This window comes from Haliotis asinina, chromosome 14 (assembly GCF_037392515.1).
Source record: "Haliotis asinina isolate JCU_RB_2024 chromosome 14, JCU_Hal_asi_v2, whole genome shotgun sequence".
Taxonomy (NCBI): Eukaryota; Metazoa; Mollusca; class Gastropoda; order Lepetellida; family Haliotidae; genus Haliotis; species Haliotis asinina.
The window spans coordinates 13670836-13690005 of NC_090293.1; the positions used below are offsets into that span (position 1 = coordinate 13670836).

The 19170-nt window shown below is 38.4% G+C and overlaps 1 protein-coding gene across 3 annotated transcripts in view; it reads left to right on the forward strand.

The window, feature by feature from the left end:
• Positions 1 to 18663, forward strand: part of LOC137261832 (ephrin-B2-like) — a 311228-nt gene extending 292565 nt beyond the window's left edge. For 2 of the 3 annotated variants that reach the window (XM_067799632.1, XM_067799631.1), the window contains exons 2-6: positions 10153 to 10276; positions 10859 to 11036; positions 13439 to 13558; positions 14206 to 14346; positions 14752 to 18663. In XM_067799632.1, the coding sequence (XP_067655733.1) occupies positions 10153 to 10276; positions 10859 to 11036; positions 13439 to 13558; positions 14206 to 14346; positions 14752 to 14921 (733 nt within the window). In that variant the 3' untranslated portion in view covers positions 14922 to 18663. Of the gene's footprint in view, positions 1 to 10152; positions 10277 to 10858; positions 11037 to 13438; positions 13559 to 14205; positions 14354 to 14751 lie in introns of all 3 variants that reach the window. The other variant, XM_067799633.1, reaches the window with a different exon arrangement.
• The last annotated feature ends 507 nt before the right edge of the window (positions 18664 to 19170 follow it).

Consider the following 19170-nt stretch of genomic DNA (forward strand, 5'->3'; position numbering starts at 1 on the left):
AGATGGTGTGAGTTTTGAGTCACTGAATATACAGAAATATATATTTTATTCATTTATTCTATTTTCTTGTACATTTCATTGCACACTGCATTTCTATGAGAAATGGTTATGATATTGAGTGGAATGCTGAGTTTGAAAAATGATTCCAAGTCTTAAAATAAATGAATTGTATATTCATTTCAACAGAAACATTTGAGATTCAAGATGGAAACACTTTGTAAGATCAGTGCAGGGAGATGATGATTTATGTCTGAAATGAGTGTATTGTTAAAGGAACTTCCACTCAGGCTAATGATTCACTCAGTTTCACGCAGTTTCACGCAGTTTCACTTGGGTGCTGAGGTTATTCCAGTGATGACAGGTTTCATTAGTGATGTATACTGTAACAAAACACTTGCCGATCAGGGCCAGGGGGTGCATAACCATCAGATGATGTCTAGGGAAATCTGAGAGTATTTGGCGGCAGCGTTATTAGACTTCTGATGTATACATCTGTCCAGACTTCATTCCTTTGTTAGCGTAACAATACCCCCAAACACGTGTCCTTCATGCACCCTGTAGCTGGGATGTTATTGCAAGATGAGGGACACACTTCTGAAGACCTCAGGTACACAAGTGGGCAGCAATATCTCTGAAAGCTGCAATATTCAATGGAATGCGTATGCGATATATAGATTGATCAGGGTCACAGACAATAAGACTGGGCTGGGTTCTAGTCGGATGAGTGTGAACGTTGGTGGAATCAAGAAAGTGTTTGAAACATGGGATTGGGCTTGATACAAGAATCAATCAGAAAAATTGGCTGAAAACGTGACCATAGAGCTGTGGAAAGTCGGACTGCTAGCTTGGAATGTCAATAAGACTTTGAGTTTTTATGCATTCGATCGTCAGAAACGAACGAGAGATTAAAGTAGCTGTTGCAATGTACGACAGAATGCCTTCTTGGTGAAATCGAATTCTACCTGAAAGATCTAAGACCCAATTGATCAGAGAATTGACATTCTTTGTTGCCTGTAGATCTGTATTTATGGAGCGTAGACGATTGGACTCGAGCGTGGATATTCACATAAAATTGCCAATCATTTAGGCAACAAGTAATCGTAAAGTGAGGAAGGGAAGCCCATCTGACAATCGAGAAGATACATACCATGAATAGGGGAGCTGGCACCAATCTTACACCCAATAAATGCACCCATAATTTTCTGACGGAATCAAAAAGAAAATCTAATTGACATGCTCCCTGCTTTCTCGGGTCATATGGGACTCCATTCTGACAGACTTCACGATTTGATGAGGTGGTAGATTTAATAAGCCTTCACCAAAGTCTAGTTTAGTACTCAGGATGTGTTTACGAGGAAGAAGTTTTCTGTTAATTCACTTAGATTCCACAAAATACTCAGTAGGAATTTAGGGATATTACCGCGTTATAGTCAGTTCCAGGATGATAAAAACAGATGGTGAACTTGCACAAATGTTGCTTTCCCAGCTGATTAATTTAGAATGAAGGATAAAAATTATATATTCATGAGTCGCCAGAAGGATTTGAATTCTGACTTAAGGTATTTGTCCGTACATCTGCTTGAAGCGGAATGATCACTGGAGCTTGGTGAAATATTCAATTTTGTAATTCCTAAAGATGATGGGCCTTTCACACATCCACATGAGTGTGCCAGCCAGAGATGCAGGAGATAGATAAAGCTATTAAAAAGATGTTAATGTAGTGATGGACGGTCGCCTCAGGCTTACTTCATCTCACAATATCACTCCATTAAGGCTTGATGTAAAGGAAGTGTAGGCTTTGTGTACTCTCAGCTGAACACGTTAAAAGCAAGTCGGTACAAAAACGTAAAGGAACAGACCTAAGACTCCACCTATATGAAAAGGTGCAATGTGGAGTAATTAATAGCGGTATATTTCTGTTCTGAGGTCGTAGCTATGAGGTATTTTGACCTTTCTATACAGCATAAGTCTCAGGTATGAACTGTTCTGTTGAAGCGTGGCTGAGTGGATATAGCTGGTGTAAAAATGACAACATTTAACCCGAATCAAGAGGGTCATAGTTGCCATTTGGAGAATCACAATCAAGGTGTATCGTGTACCTAGTCAGTATATGGAGGGGTAGGGGGAGGACAGGGTCACATATCCTTTGAATCAAGAAGTATGTGCCCGATATGATCCACTAGGTCAACAGCGAGTGTACATTTCTGAATTACCTTATACCTAGGTTGAGAAACTGTCAGTCAAAAGTGCTTTCATGTGGCAGGTTCTCATACATCTGAGCTGTTGTGTCGATAGTCGAATCACAGACACACCCAGACAAATATTGGTACCTATTCTATCTATTGTGAGTATATTTCTTGAAATCAGTCATTTAATAAATTTGGGAATCTCTTTCATACATTTCGTGAATGAAATATTGACATCAGCAAGGTTTTGTACACCTCCTTTATCTACAAACTGAAGAGCAACAGAAGTAATGTTTACAGGTCGGTAAAGAGGATGACGAGATACGAGCATGATTCCCCTCACTGGGAGCCTAATCATGGACGGATATTGGTGGTAGATTAGCGGCCATTATCTGTATCCCCTTGCCCATATGTTTTATCGAGGATGAGGATGAAAGGGTCAAGATGAGGGTCAATTGTGTTTGCTCATAGTCTAAGGCGATATTTTTTTTACTGAATGAATATTGAATAATAGTGAAGAGCTCTGTGAGTGTTCCTCAAGCACAGTCCCTAATACAGTTAGTGTAGCATGCATGAATATGTATGTGGGAGATATTTACAAATGAGTCATACACGCTCTTCGCTCGATTTCATTGATGTTAATAGAATTTCGGAAATGCTGTTGAAATATTTTTTTTTGGAATAAGAGAAATGGGAATTTTTCTATATGATATGTGAAATATCTAATTATAAGTGTTACATGAACCTGAAAAAGATTTGATGCAAGAAATTGAGTTTCTTAACAAATTTGTCACATGATCAGCTTGAAAAATTCCATTTTTTTATGTAAATGTATCACTCGAATATGATATTTTGTAGTGTAATTCATAGTTGAGATAAATGATGACGTTCTTGATGGTTGCAGGGTAACTTGGTCCTGTGAAATTTAGTTATGTTGTTTCATTGTCATTCAGATTGCATAATCACAGTCCAATTTCCAGCCATCTTTACTCTTATTCCCCGAGGACAAGTAAACATGTAAGAGCGATTCGAACATTACGCATTTGATTCACGGCATGAATATACATGACAATACTGCAGAGAGGATACAGACGCAGAACTGCCTCGCGCCCAACTTGATGACCAACTCGGCAAATTAAAGTATTCAGCAAGTACATGGATGATCTACAGCCACAGCACTGGGGCCTTTGACGGTTATTAGTGGTGTATCATCGTCTCTTGTTGACAGACAGAATCATTACCTCCCCTTAATCCTCTCCAATCAAGTATTGCCCTTTGCCGTGGATGGATTTCCCAAGCGAGTGTTAAGTGTATCTTTCCAATATCCATCATTTATTTCTCTGATAGTATGATGTGAGGTGGGTTTTTAAGCAGGATCCGATATTTTGGGGTCTCATTTTGTTTGGGGATACCACAGGTCTCATTCAGTTAGGGGATACCACAGAAGGGTTGGGAATATGCAACATGGCCATTCATCACCCCTTGAGGAGTTGAGTCGCATGAATGGAATAATCAAGAGCTGGCCTGACTCAGGAAATTAATATGGTAGTGTACAACCTAACCTCCAATCCTTGTGGCTTTATGTAACATCGTATCAAATTTTGATGGCCTTCTTTTGTGGCATTAAAACACATTATGGTAAGGCTTTTCAGCTTTAACATACTGCTAAGACGTAAGGTGGTCACTACATTCTGCATGCAAAAACTAATCTAATATGAGACAAAGGGCATATGGTGTAAATAAACGAAAATAACCATATGTCATGCGAAGGAACTAAGAAGAAATTTCAAAACTCAAGATGGTGATTTTCCCCATTGCAAATCCATCCTCTTATAAAATAATTGTTTTTCAAAGATAGGTTAAATGTCGCTTTGGCATGCTATAAAGTCTGCTTTTGCGTAGATTGTCGAAGAATCCAGGAAAGTTAATGTGAAATTAAACACGACCTCCAGCGAAGACCAAGGTTATCTAGATACAGGATTTGATCAAGAAGGATTAACCTTAGCAATTGAGATGTCAGCTATTAGACAGTACCAATTGCAATCTCATTTCCTTGCATCTGACTGGATTTGCATCTAATTCTCCCCGTCTGTATCTTGGAAGGTAGGTCATAGGAATCGGTTTTCAGGGTTTTCTGGGTTGGCAGCCGCCAATGATATACACATCCTCTTAATTTCATGCTGACATATTCCAGTTAATTAAGCCAGTCTGTATCATATTAACATTATCAGATCATTGTCGTGGTTGATTAAGTGTTAAATTTCCAATTAGATAGGTCTTGTGAAGTGACTGCTTGAAGGATGATGGTGGTGCGGATCTGAATGATTTTGCACCTAGGTTGGCTTGCTTTCCTGGCAGAATTGACGTCCTGATTAAACAAGTTCTTCAAGTAGAGTTCCTGTGCTTCAAAGGCATATTTTCGTGGAGATCTCGGAGGATCAGCAGTAGACATTTTCATATTGGGTATCAGAGATGGGATTCAGGTTAGCTTTGATGATGAGGTGTGATGCTGCTGCTATTTGGTGGCGGGACGGAGAATTAAGTATCACAGCCGAACTGTAACAAAGGGTATCGGTGCTTTCAAATCAGTAGTATTAACAGACAGGCTGTCTCGTGTCTTATAGATGGGCCATCTTCCAGTACCTCTTAGTAGAAGGTAGTGGCCAGGTCAGGAGATGTTTAAGCTGACCGGTGGCATGCTCAGCCACTTGATTACATGTGTATGGTCCGTAGGGAGCCAAGGGTCTGACAGAGATCATCCTTAGACCTTGTGAGCCAGATTGGGAGGTGGGATGCACAAATGGAGTCTGTCAGGCCTGAAGAGGCTCTTGATAAAATCTACATTAATTATCTTCATTAGGAAGAGGTAGTAGCGGCTGCTACTGAAGTGCCTTTGTTTATTGCCCTTTTCTGAAGGATCAAAGACATTTATTGCTTTCACGCCTTTGTTTTCTTTTGTTAATGCTTTGCACAATCAGATGTCTCAAAAGATTTTATGGAGTTAAAACTTGAAAAATGGACTCCTAGATGTGGGATTTCAGCTGTTCATTTGTATGCAGTTATCATGTGTCATTGTCACACATTCTGAATCCGAGTGTTCTGTGGCTCTGTTGTATTTACTGCCACCTGAAGCCTTTTAATCAACATGACCAAACCTTTCAACGATGTGAAGTTTATGGCTCTAAATTGCAAAATGATGATTTGAGGGTAAGTTTCATCAGCCCATAATATCTTGGCCTTTAATCAAATCTAATGCATTTTCACATCAGGAGAGTTCCAGAAGGGGAGATTAGCCTGTCGTTACTGAAATGAGTTTTGAATTGGCAAGTAGATGCACTAAGAAATGCATTAGGTAATATTGGCCTTGGTAATTACAGCATGGCTGGGGGAGACACTGTATTGAGGAGAATCCGTTACCAGATGGATGTGTTCTAGCTCCTGCCCAGGGAGATCAAGAGCGAAGGCGCTACTGGCCTTGATAAACTCAGTTGTAGGTACTGACAAACACTAATAAGCTCACTGTGCTTTGCCATTCCCAGGAGCCGCTCTCTAACCATAAAATTATGAATTCTTTTTTTATTACTATGGTTTTTCTTAGTGGTAGTCATCGTTTAAAGGAAATACGAAGCTGAGATGTTGTCAGTCATAACTGGCATATGCTGCATGGGCAGTTATTATCATTTGTCAGATCCTGATTATAAATCTTTCCCAGAAAGTGAAAATATAATACATATTATATGTTGTGGCTGGGCTGGTTGTATCATTGTTAAGATTGCTGGATGGTGGTTGTCGTGGTTTATTCTGGATCTGTAATTGAATCTGTAGACATAAATCTCATCCAGAAAATTATGAAAACAATTTTGGGTTGGCATTTTGGTGGTCCAATCAACAGTAAAATACACACATTAGGTGCCCCAGTAGCACATGGGGTCACACATCCCTGTTGCTTTATTTAGGGTTGTACAGCGAGGTCATGTTGGAATAAGACTGGGCGCTAATAGAACTTCAGTCGCTGAACAATTAGAATGACATAATAGGAAACATTATTGAAGGCAGCAGGCTGTGCTAGATTGCATTACTAGTGATCTCGCAAGCTTGTCAAAGTGAATAGACTGTCGTATTTGTTCCTGCAAGAGCAACCAGCCAATTTTCTGATGGGCAAAATACTGAGCTGCTACAAAGATGGACATAAATCGTATTTTTCAATAAATCGCTTGTGTAGCACCCACAGAGTTGTGCTGCCCTCCGTGTCTGTTTTAATCACGACAATTTGTGAAAATGTTACTTTTTGTAACTGTGTTTAGCGAAGCCTGGTTATATTAATAAGACTTTCATTTTGTGTCGCGGACACATTGAGCGACTTTCACGCTTGTAATTCCCCCTAACTCTCGATGAGTTGAGAAGATGAGGGAAAATCAATATGGCCGGTGAGTCCCCTGAATGATAAATTTTACCACTCTGTTGGGGAATAAGTCTCGGGGCTTTTTGGCTTTTTCATTTCCACCAGTACGAACAAGAAAGGTCGAGAAACGATTTGTCACCACCGGAAACCTGTGCACGAATCTTATTCAAGGATCAGGCAAAAACACATCATAGATTTCCAATTACCTTTTTTCCATTGTAATTATTATCGGTGATTTGCCTTTAACCATGCACTCTGTCCCAGGACAGCTATAAATGAACTTTGTCTGTCAATACCAAAAAGATTTACTTGTCTCGTGTAACCAGAATTTACCTTGAGGAAATTTGAGAGTGAGAAATGCTAAGGCTGTTTCTAAACGAATGTTCAATATGAGTCAGTATGGGGCTTTGTGTGTATCTAGCCGTAGGTAGACGATGAGGATTCCTCAAGCGTTGATACATTAAGGACCAAGAGTTAAAGGAAACTTTAAAATGAAATAATAAAAAAGGAATTGGTGGAGATTTATTGTGGACAGTAACAGCATGTTAACGTTTAATGGGACATTTTAACGAAAAAAACGATGGAAACAGGGCATAAACCGTTTCCGTTGCCTTGGCACTTCAGTTCCATCATTGCTAGAACTTGTCTGGTTTTTTTGTGACCTCACAGTTTATTGTGTATGCACTAAGTGAGTCCAGATCAAAAGTTAATTTCATTGGGAAGTTTGCAAGAACAAAGGGGCAATACACCAGGGACATAGCTCAATATTGCAGGATGGACGAAAGGATTGAAAAGCAATCGTAATGAATATGCATGCAACCACTTAGGACCAGATTCAAATCGGAAAATGAGATTCCGTACTTTTTAACCAGTTTTCCCTCTTGACTTTCAATTGCAGTAATTTGGCCCTTAGACTCTTCGGAAAGATCAAATAGAGAATTTGCATTTTGTTGATGAAATTAGTTAGAAAACATTTTGATACTACAACTAACTGAGTTCTTGTTGGAGGCATTTGGGTTCTTTCTCATTGTTGCAAATTTTCAGACTTGTTGACCGGAGGTTTACATGGCGTATCAACTGAAATGGAAGAATATCATGTAGTTGCCCCCTTTGTACCTAGAGATCAAATTTGTTCAATTGATAAAGTTTGTTGAAACATGGAAACAAGGGAATTAGAATCCGTCTGCTTTGAGCAGTTAATGGGAAGAGATACAGGGGATCATTAATCTTATTCTTTGGTCAAAGAAAAATGATTAAATTTGGACAAGTGGTCAGTACTTCACATCCATTGACCTTGTTAATTTAAGAAGTGTATATGGATCAGTCAACATAAGAGGTAAACAGGCACACCATCGTCAGTGTCGAACATGAGTAAGAAATTGCTCTTTACACAAGCCGTTTTTACGTACTGGCGGCAGTGCTCTCAGAATGGTTTCATTCTCTAGTCAATTGGAAGAAGCCTTTGAACATGTGGACTTTATCGCCTACGTCAAAGTCTAGCGGAGTGAGTTTTGTGTAAAACGAGCGCCCCTTGGGGCGGCAAGCTTGTCAGGGTGATAGGCTGGGACTGCGGCAGTGGCGGTATGCAGAGGGAGGGTCGTAGACTGCCGCCAAATGTAGGATAATAGAACCTGATGTAAAGGACATGTTGGACCTGTGTCTTGCCACAGGATGTGTTGTAGAACACAGCAGCCAACATCCGGGTTTTCTCTGGAGATCGGTAATTCATTCTTCCTTTGTCACCAAAGGTCGTTCCTGACTACAGTTCCATGTGGACTTATCGACATATGAAACATGATAAGGGTCTTGTCACACTTCCGAAGAAATATCAAATTTTCTTCACAAATTTTCAGATGGGCCTGTTCAATCTTGAGGTGTTTTTTGCCTTTTCAACTTTTGACAGATTTCTGGTTGCTAAGTGACAACAAGCGCTGGTAACCAGTTTATCTTGAAACATTTGCACACCAAGTCCATTAATGCCTTAAACACAACAGCTTCTAACAAGATTTAAAAACAGCAAGTGCATTTGTAGCTTAGAACGCAACCACAAAGCTCTTTGTGGTGACCATATAAAGTGGTTAAAAAATGTGCTAAGTTGCAAAGGTGCATTTTATTGTCAGGGTTCCTAAAGGAGGAGCCTTTAAAAATCAACTCCTCCATTAGACTGGCCTGCATCTTGTGGCTTGTGAAGGGAAGAGAGATCTACCAACAACTGAGTTCCAATTTAATGCCACTGATATTTTACAATCCAACCACCACAGCCTTGGAAACGTTAAATGACAGCTATATCTTTAATGGTGCTCCCAACTTGACATTCAGAATCCAAACTCCACCAAAGGTGTGAAAAAAAAAATTTATTTATGAATCATTAGAAAGGTCCATATTTCTATATATTTTGTTGAAATTCTAAGCCATACAAGAAAGAGGCAAGAATGTATATTTTGCTAGTTATCCAAAGTGCACTTCAGATGGGAGGAGGGTGTGACCAGTGATGTGTTTGTTGTTCCATCAAGGGGGAACTGGGTGGTCCCCCTAAACACAACCAGCATTGTTAATTAGACCCTGCTCGTAAAATGAATTCAGATAAGGGTGACACAAATATTGCTGAATTATCTTCAGCAACTTAAGTTCACAATAACACTATACTTGTTGGTAGCCATGGCACTTGCTGTTCTCAGAAAAGTCTTTGTCTGGCATATTGGGCAAGAGGCAATAAACAAGTGAATGTGGCTTTGATGAGAAATCTATTGCTGTACATGTGCTAATGAAGATAATAAATCTATCTGCTCATGCTGCTAGAGGATTGCATCTTGTAGGAAGCCATCATGAAATAGATACAACAATATCATTGCTGTTCATGAAGACAAAGGCCCTAATTATCTAACACTAAAAAGACAAGATGCACTGCCCACTAATTACGCTAATGAGCAAACAAGATAGTCCCATCTGTTTCCTTGAACCAGTGAATTTAATTGGTCTTCTGAGGTTTATTGCCCTTACAGAACGATAATATATTTGATAAAAAAAACATCCATGAAGCTTTAGGAGCTATGAGGAGTATTTAAACACTGAATGTGAAAAATGTGTATGGTAGTCAAAGATATGAAGAAGAGCATGTTCGTCAACATATTGATTTGAATGAGACTATGACGGGACTGTCAGATATCATAAATATTTGGTTGCTCAAGCTTCGAGAGAGGCTCCTGGTTGTAGATTATGAGGGGTGTTTCATATTTGTGTCCCTTGTTTGTCGAGTTAATATGGATAGTGTACTTGGCTTTGGCGTCGTTGTTTGAGATCGTTTAATATGTCTCGAACAGCTGTGAAATCTGGAAGTCAAAGGTCACAAAGTTTCCCTAAGCTTTTCTCACCTTGCTTTGATCATGTCAGGAAACCCAGGAAAGAAAAATGAAAATATGAAATTGTTGAATATTCTTGATCAAATATTGACATAATGGTTTCCTCTTCTTGTTGCTACTTTTAGAAATATGAAATGGTATTTGTACATGTTTCAGCTTGATGACTTTAAACAAAGAGTTTATGAATGTTTTTTGTATGTTTCAGGTTCATAGTGAGTAACAGAGACAACGAAATTGACATCAAACTAAGTGATAGTATAGACATCATATGCCCAACATATCCTCCGGGTACAAATGTATCACAAATGGAATATTATATAATATATATGGTAAGTACTAATTTCTTTCTTGTAAATACTGTAAACTATATAGTTATAACAAACTCAGTGGGACTACTAATTAGTTTAGTGTAACTGTTACATGCATCTCTACTTAAATATACTAACGACTAGGTCAGAAACTAAGATTATTTTCATTTTTTTTTAGCATGTTCATTATGAACATTTTCTACTGTATTGACCAGTTGACTGTCAGTTTAAATACTTTTTTAAGTTCCTGATATGTTTATAGGAATTATCAGTCTATGAGAAGCTGTGACGATCAGGGTTAGAATTGATCTTCAGTAATCCATGCTTGTCTGATTAGACGCAACAAGTGGATTTGGGTGGTCACCGACTTGGTAGACACACATCATATTGGAACTCGGTTGATTGATGGTCATGCTGTTGATCACTGAATTGTCTGGTCCAGATGTGATTATATACCAACTGCCACTATATAACTGGAATATTGCTTATTGTGGCATTAAATAACAGAAAAAAACAAAAAAAGAAAACATCTGTTCTTGCTTTGGTGCCCTGCAATGGTGAAACACACCTTGTAACTCAGTGTTAATGCTTTGTTTGTTGCAGGTTGGGAAATTGGAGTATGATTCATGCATAATAAACAACAGATCAAAGGCAAAACTGCTTATCAAGTGTACTGTACCCTTGGCCAGGCCTCCTTTGCTCTACACCCTCCTCATTAAACAGTTCCAGTCGATCCCAGGCAACCCAGACTTCCAGCCAGGAAAGAAGTACTATTTCATTAGTAAGTATATGAATGCATGTTGTTCAGTACCCCAACAGCAATACCACATCTATATCACAGTAGCCTTTGAATGATCAGGTACCATTGTATAAAGCAATCTTAGCACTAAGGTGACTGCCAATCCCATACCTACACATAGCCTTTAGTCTTAGCACTAAGGTGACTGTAAATCCCATACCTAAACATAGCCTTTAGTCTTAGCACTAAGGTGACTGCGAATCCCATACCTAAACATAGCCTTTAGTCTTTGCACTAAGGTGTCTGCGAATCCCATACCTACACATAGCCTTTAGCCTTAGCATTAAGGTGACTGCGAATCCCATACCTACACATAGCCTTTAGTCTTAGCACTAAGGTGACTACGAATCCCATACCTAAACATAGCCCTTAGTCTAAACACTATGGAATCCAGGTCTGGGTACTGCTGTAAAAGTGACCTTAGTGCTGAAGTGACCATGACTTCCATACTTTTACATTGACTTAAGGTTTGGTACAACAGCACCCAGGGCAAGATTAAACATGATTTAGAGCATAAGCAATGTTCTACTTTGGGTCATTGTGACCTCAGGCATACCACAAGAGGCATTGAATGGTCTGGTCCAAGACCAAGTGATTAATGGTACAAACACTTTCGGGGCATGGTGATCTGAAATTACCCATTACAGATTGTGACATTTGTTAACTGTTAAAATAATATATTACTGCAGACGATCCAATGCAGGGCTCAGCATTGTATGGTTAGAAACATAAATAATCTGCTTACTACTTGGGCTGTTTATATGCCTGAGATCAGGCAAGTCACAGATCACGTTTCTATTGACTCTTACAATGAGACTAGGTTACGTGATACTGATCCTCTCCAGAACTAACCCCAAGAGGGTAAGCTTGTGTATATACAGTGCCGACACAATACAGTTCAAATCTCATCAAACTACCCATAGAAATTCGAAACAGAGCTCCACAACTCCATCTGTGTGCTCAAAGCACATTTGCTTCATCAATAAGCTGACATAGACCTCAAAGACAAAGAGATCAGAATGGTTTAATATCATACATGGAAACATATTACTTGCTTGGCCTGTATGTATTGGGCCAGGCAATGCATGGATATAGTACATTTGATTCTATGAATAAATCAGGCATTTCAAATCATATGTTAGAAAGACCTTATTTACACAAGAAGCTCTTTTGTGAAAGAGTGTTGCATTAACCATGAGTCTACAAATCCTGGAGAATATATGGAACGACCATTCTAATAGATATTCCATGTTGGAATGGTCGGTGTGGTTGACAACCCTGTTGATGGAGGGATGCCGTTGCTGCCATTGTCTGTCTGGTCAGTTAGCAATGGCCGACCCTAACATTACATATTCCGGTCTTGCGGCGGGTGCATGGCTCCAGAGCAGGAGAGGGTAATGACTTATGAAGACTGCAGTCCACCAGACACTTATTTGAAATTATGCGCACAAGCAGATCAAACCATGTCTTGACTTTTCTGTGTGGATATTTGCAAGATGATTTCCGACTGTTTGGGATCCCCTACGAGGAACATGCCATCTTGCAATAGATCAAGTCTGTTAGACATTGCTGTTGTTAGTGGTGGAGATGGCGAAGAAGATAATTACATCCCGCTATGCACTGTTTCGTTTCATGTCATGCAGACTTAGCTTGTAATTGAAACAAAGAACAGGTCCATGGTCCAGTGGTTAGAATGTCTGCTGCCAGAGGGCAAGGTCGGTGGATCGATTTTGTTGCTGGTCATACCAAAAGATGTTGACAGATGCTTCTTGTTGTCCTGTCTAACGTTCGGCTTAAGAGGACAAAACTGGGACTGTTGGCTTTGTATCAGTGTCTGAGTGGTACATTCATGCTACACTGTACCTTCGTGGGCTTGCTTGTGGGTGACCTCCTTCATCTTGGACTAGTACAAGAAGCTGTACACAAGCATGCACAAAGCTGTGTATTAAAGTACAATGATCTTGAGCAGAAAATTAGACATTCATCACTTATGATCAAGGTTGCTCAACAGCTTAGTAGTCTTGAATGTGATGTTAGACTTCCAGCCCCTTTTAGTAGTAACAGCCTCAATAGATTCAATGGCAGTGTCGTCCCTCAACAGAGTGGTTTGTTGCTCAGGCAAATATCTACATGACCAAAATCCAAAATAATCTATAATATGTTTGAGATTTATGAACAGTAATTTTTTAAAATGTTGGGAGCTTGTTTTCTTGTTTGTGAAGATTCACAACAAATTTAGAATATGTTTGCTGGAACACAATACAATGAGCCAGGTTTGTGAACCAAACCATTTTGAAAAATGATCCTGAGTTGAGAATGCCCACCAGTAACAAAAAGATCTATCGTCAATGTATGTGAAATTAACAATTTGATTATTTTTGCAGCAACATCAGGGGGTGCCATCCATGAAATCAACAATCAGTATGATGGAGCTTGCAGGAAACGAAACATGAGACTCATTCTCAATGTGTGCTGTAACGGTTCCCAGACAGCCAAACCCACATGTAAGTTTCTGTCAGTTCGGCTGGGCCAAGGGAGAGAACTGTGTATGACCCACAACTATGACTATAAAAGGGAGCTAGATCTGGTTCAGCATAGTCATGGCTGCAATGTTTGTTCATTCGTTTTGGCTAAATCATTTTATGTGTTATCTTTTATTTGTGTTGCTTATTAATTATTTTCTTACTGTCTAAGTTGTTCCCATATTGTAATCTGTGGTTTAATTATACCACAGATAACATAAGGATAATGTGTTGTAGGTCTTTGGTATGTTCATTCATTCATTCATTCATTCATTCATTCATTCATTCATTCATATCATATTTTATGTCTGGAAATAGGCTTTTTGGAGTGCTTTTTTTGTTACTGGTATTTTTTTATATTTTTTTTGTTTTTTGGGGGTTTTTTTATGAAATATAATTTTAAGGAAATGTAATTTTAAATACAATGTCTCAGTTGTAACTGATAAGAAAGGCTGGAAGGTGTTGAAGTTCATCATGAAGTGTTTGTGTGGACACTTGTGCTGTCACAGTGTCAATTGTTGGGCTCACAAGTTTTCAGACTTTCCTACTTAAACGGTTCATATATGTTTGCATTGTTTGAAATTGTATAGAAGGACAGAACAGTGATGTGTATTTTTTTGTGTGTTCAGCTGGCGGGAATACAACACCCTCACCTGTGGAGGCAACAACTCCTCGACCCAGAGTCACCACACGGCGACCAACGACATCTAAAACAACTACACAAACAACAACTACAACTACGACTACAGTTTGGACAACACCCAGAACAAGTATGTACTGTTCACAGGAGTAATTACTAATAATTGGAACATTCTTGCAACCACCTCATGTTTTAGGTAATAGGGAGTTAGTGGGTTTACGTTTACATTTATACATTTTACGTTTACATGGCTTTTAGGAATGTTCCAGCAATATTTGTGACTTGAGAAAACCACAAATAGGCTTCACACAATGTAGCCATGTGGGGAATCAAACCCGGATCTGTGGCGTTAAGAGTGAACACTTTAACAACTGGGCTACAACACCACCCAGCTGGGGACTGTGTTTGATTCCCGTCATCTTTATCTTCCTTGGTAATGTTGCTGTAACATATCACTCAGTAGTAATAATGACAAATCGCCTCATAAACATTATTCAGATATTCAGTGTTAACCTTTTTTGTCTTTCTGTTTCAGAAAAACCAACAAATACGGATCGCATTCCAGGAAACCTTCCCGATGAAAATGTAATTCATGTGAATGGACCTAAAAATGTAGGCCTTATAAGTGCCGATGCTAGTCATAGGACTATCGTTAATGTGGGAGTTCTCCTTATTTCTGTGACAATAGCATTGCTGCTGCGGTAGTCTCTTCACCATGTGACTAATGACTGATATCCTGTGTGCATCATAGTTGTGATCTCGATCCTCACAGACGTACCAATGTGAAGCAAAGAGGTATATTCCCTTGGACGAGAGTTACCTCCCTTTCAAGGTAGAGTTATTTCCCCAAATGAAAACGGTGACAGTTCAACTCCTGAAAGGAATGTAATTCCGGTTGATTTTCGAGCATCCAGATTGTTGAGAGGTGTACAAGAGGACCGCCCGCCATTGCCATTTCTCACTGCTCAATACTGGTCGAGATGGTCAATTGTGGACATAAGTTTTTCAACACTTCCTGCTCAGAGACAATAACTAATCAACGATGGGGGGAATCAGAAGAGGGATACAACCGTTAACCCTATCCATGTTGATGCTCATCTGGAACTTCAAGGGTTAATTCATGTACCCTGCTGTAACCCTATATTGAGAAGTCACTGCATTGGCCTGCCATCAGCATGAAAAGGGTTAACACCCCAAAAAAGCCAGTCCGCATTCTCGCAAGGACTTGGAAAGAGACATTTCTGCAATTTCAAGAAATCTGTGGAAGGAAGGAGACATTTCTGCAATCTCAAGAAATCTGTGGAAAATATTTCCGATCTTCTGACTCTTCCGTAAGAACATCTTTCCTTGTGCCAGGTGCAAAGCTTGCCATTAATATTGACTTGAATGAACTTGTGATTTCATTTTGTACATAGATTTTTGACCAATCAATGTGCTTTATATATTTGTCAAATAACCAATGAAATTGCTTCTTGTATCTGTGATTTGATCCAGTTGTGTGGTTGATTGTGCACACGCACCTGGAGTGTATGTTTACACACGTTGCCGTGACAACACACGACAACCATCATTCAAGTTTGAATTCACAAGGAGCTGAGCTATGACTGCTTGTTTTAACCCAAGAGGTGAGATATCGATGATTCATCTAATAACACAAAAATACTGTACAATATGTGACAATGTTATGAGATATATTCAAAGTAATATAACGCCAAGGAAAAGCAATCACTGATTGATCTTAATAGGTTAGTTCGATCATATAGATAGAAATCATGACTGGCATCCAAAACATATCTTTAAGGTACGTCTTGATATTACATGGCAATCACTGATTGGATTTCCTTTGGTTCACCTATGTATGTGTATTACGACAAACTGTTGATGCATTCCTAAGTATACCATATTTGTGTTTTGTACAGATTCTGAAGGTCCGAAACTTTCGCTATTTAACCAACAACTTAGTGCTTCGAGCTGTTTTATTTTTCCCAAGTTTTGTTCATATGTATCCTCGGAGACCATTATCCAGCTTTGTGCTGTAGAGCCATTATTTATTATTTATTTATTCATGTTTTGAAACACACATCTTTCATTTCACAAAGAACTTCAGGCTAATACGAAAGGAATGGAGAAGTGAAATATGTTCAGGATAACCTTAAAGATTTTTAGCTTCTTAAAATTTAATTCCTTTCTTTTAAATAAATCTTGTTGATCAATTTTGGACCCTTTTTTAGTTTTCATGATTTTTGTATAACTGCAAACTGGAAACTGCGTTCCATCCTCATGCAGTTGTAATGGGTGCTACTCGTAGAGGCAATATCTTAGGATGCCTTTGAATGGATGCAAAACATGCTCAAATATGAAAACTACTACTCTTGATTTGGTGGCTCGTGTACAGTTGCCATGCCAACGAGCAAGCAATGTACATGTATATAGGCTCTATATCACTGGTATTATCTCTGAAATCTAGCTCATTTTTGTGTTCAGAAATTTACTTATAATAATTGCAGTTATATTAAAGGTTCTTTGATTCTGACTTTTTCATGGATTTCGGCAACATTTGAGTAACATGAATTGCAATTTATTAAAAGGTCTTGGATTTTAGTGTTTTCTTGGATTTCGGCTATATTTGAGTACCCCATTCTCAAGAGGATTGATACTGTAGTGATCCTCTGTTGTATTGTGTATATGTTGTCAACTAACACTTTTAGTTTTAGCTTTGTAAATTATTCCTGTGACTTTCAGTGAAAATGTTCTTCACTCTAAATATGGTATTTAAGCAGAATTTGAATGCTGGATGAATGAACGCTCATATTTGCCTGTTTTGGCATTTCATTTGCTCTGATTACAAAAAAAGTCATAATTTGAATTCTTAGAAAAAATGCACGGAGCATTATTAATTGTCATAAACAAATGCTGTGCATGAGGTTTGGTAAAATACTGTGAATTGTCTTGTAAATCAAAGGAACAAGATTTGCCATATTTTGCCATACACTACGTCTACAATCGAATGGCTGAGATAGTATGTATTACCAATATGAGCTGTGTGAATGAATAGTGTAATGTGTATTTGAAAGATATTGTTGTTTCCACGACACCTGATCATGTAAATTATGTTATTTGTTATGTGTACATTTTGTATATAGCCTTTGTTACAGAGGTATTGTAGATATCAGGATGGTCGTTTACTGTCCTGATGTTCCACACTGACATGCAGTGAGGTCAGACAATGTGAAATTGACGTGAAATTGACATGAAGTCTCGTGCTTGTTGTACAGATTTGTTTCTGTAAAAGTTATATTTTTATTGAAGTCATTTGAATTTAATCAGTGTAGAATATCCAATTTGGACCTATAAAAATCTCAAAATTGTAAAAAGTTATTAAACAATTGTGTGAGAGTAACACAATAACGACATATCAAACAGTAGTCTATGGATGTACAAATGCAATCATATCATCAAGATAACAGCATTATCCATATTCATTTGACATAGTTGTAAGTTTTGTTCAACTCACATTTATAGACGATTATCTGAAATGGTAGAACTTGCTAAATAATTTGACGATGATATGATCACTCAGTTGTCCCATTTTGTTTGCTTGTTACATCCGACTGCTTTATTTCATTGTTTAGCTTTAACTGTCAATATGTGACTTCACTTGTGTTACTGACATTACCCTTTAAATTTACAAATCCACTGTGTACATTTATGGAGTTTAAATAACATGACACATCTTTGAAATCCAGTTGGGAGATAGGAAGTTATGTCCTGATGGGAAGAAGTAGGGGAACACTTTGAAATGTTTGTTTTTTTATGTGAATGAAATTATTTGTAATAAGAAACTCAAAAATGTCTAACATATTGATGGGAATACTCTGAAATTTTTGTTTCATAATGTGAGAGAAATTACTTTAACAAAATTTAATGCCTGATGTATTTACTTATATTGTCTTTTAGTATTCTCTGAAGAGAATAATAACATGTTCTTGATACATGTTGCCTTATTTGTTTCCATGAGTATATTGAAGTGAATTTTTTTTCTGAAATGATTTTTCAATTCAGTTAACGAAAATTGTGAAATACTTCTTGTTATTTCTGCTCCATTTGAAACATTAGACAAAGCTCTGCATAGAAACAGAAAAGATCCCTTAGTAACCACAAGTGGTACATATAGTAGCAAAGAGTGAGTGCAATATTTCTGTCACTGGTTTCCTCTGTGTTGTGTAGAGAGACTGGTGACTAGTGATCATGTGACAACATCATGTGACTAGTGATCATGTGACAACATCAGGTGACTAGTGATCATGTGACAACATCATGTGATGCTTTGCAGGCTCAGTTAGATCTGAACAACACAGTATGTCAAGATGTTTCAATAAAATAATTTTTGTAAAATATGTAAGTGTACATTTCTACACTTTCAATAAAATGTATATACAAATATGAACATGAATTTTGTTTTTGTGTTGGATTGGCCATCTGGAGGAGAGAGTTAGCATTGTGAGTGAGTGAGAATGTTGAGTTTCACACTCACTCAGAAATATTCCAGCTGTATTGTGGCGGTGCATTGTTGTGTATAAAATAAGGTTAATGGGTATGGTTTTATGTTGCTTTTAGTAATATTCCAGCAATAAACATGACAGGGGACACCAGAAATGGGCTTCACGCAGTGCACCCATGAGGGGGATCAAACCAGGGTCTCCATCTTGACCAGACTTCAACCACTGGGCTACCCCACCTGGAGGTGTGAGAGTGAGCGAGTGGTAATGGTAGTAATCTTCTAGTAGCAATATTCCGGCAATAGTAAGTGACACCAAAAAATGGGTTCCACACATTTAGCTCATGTGAAAATCGAACTTGGTTCTCCAGCCTTAGAAGAGAACGCTTTAACCACAGAGCTACCTGATCACCCGATGTAAGGGAGACCTGTATAGCTCTACATAGACAGTACTTG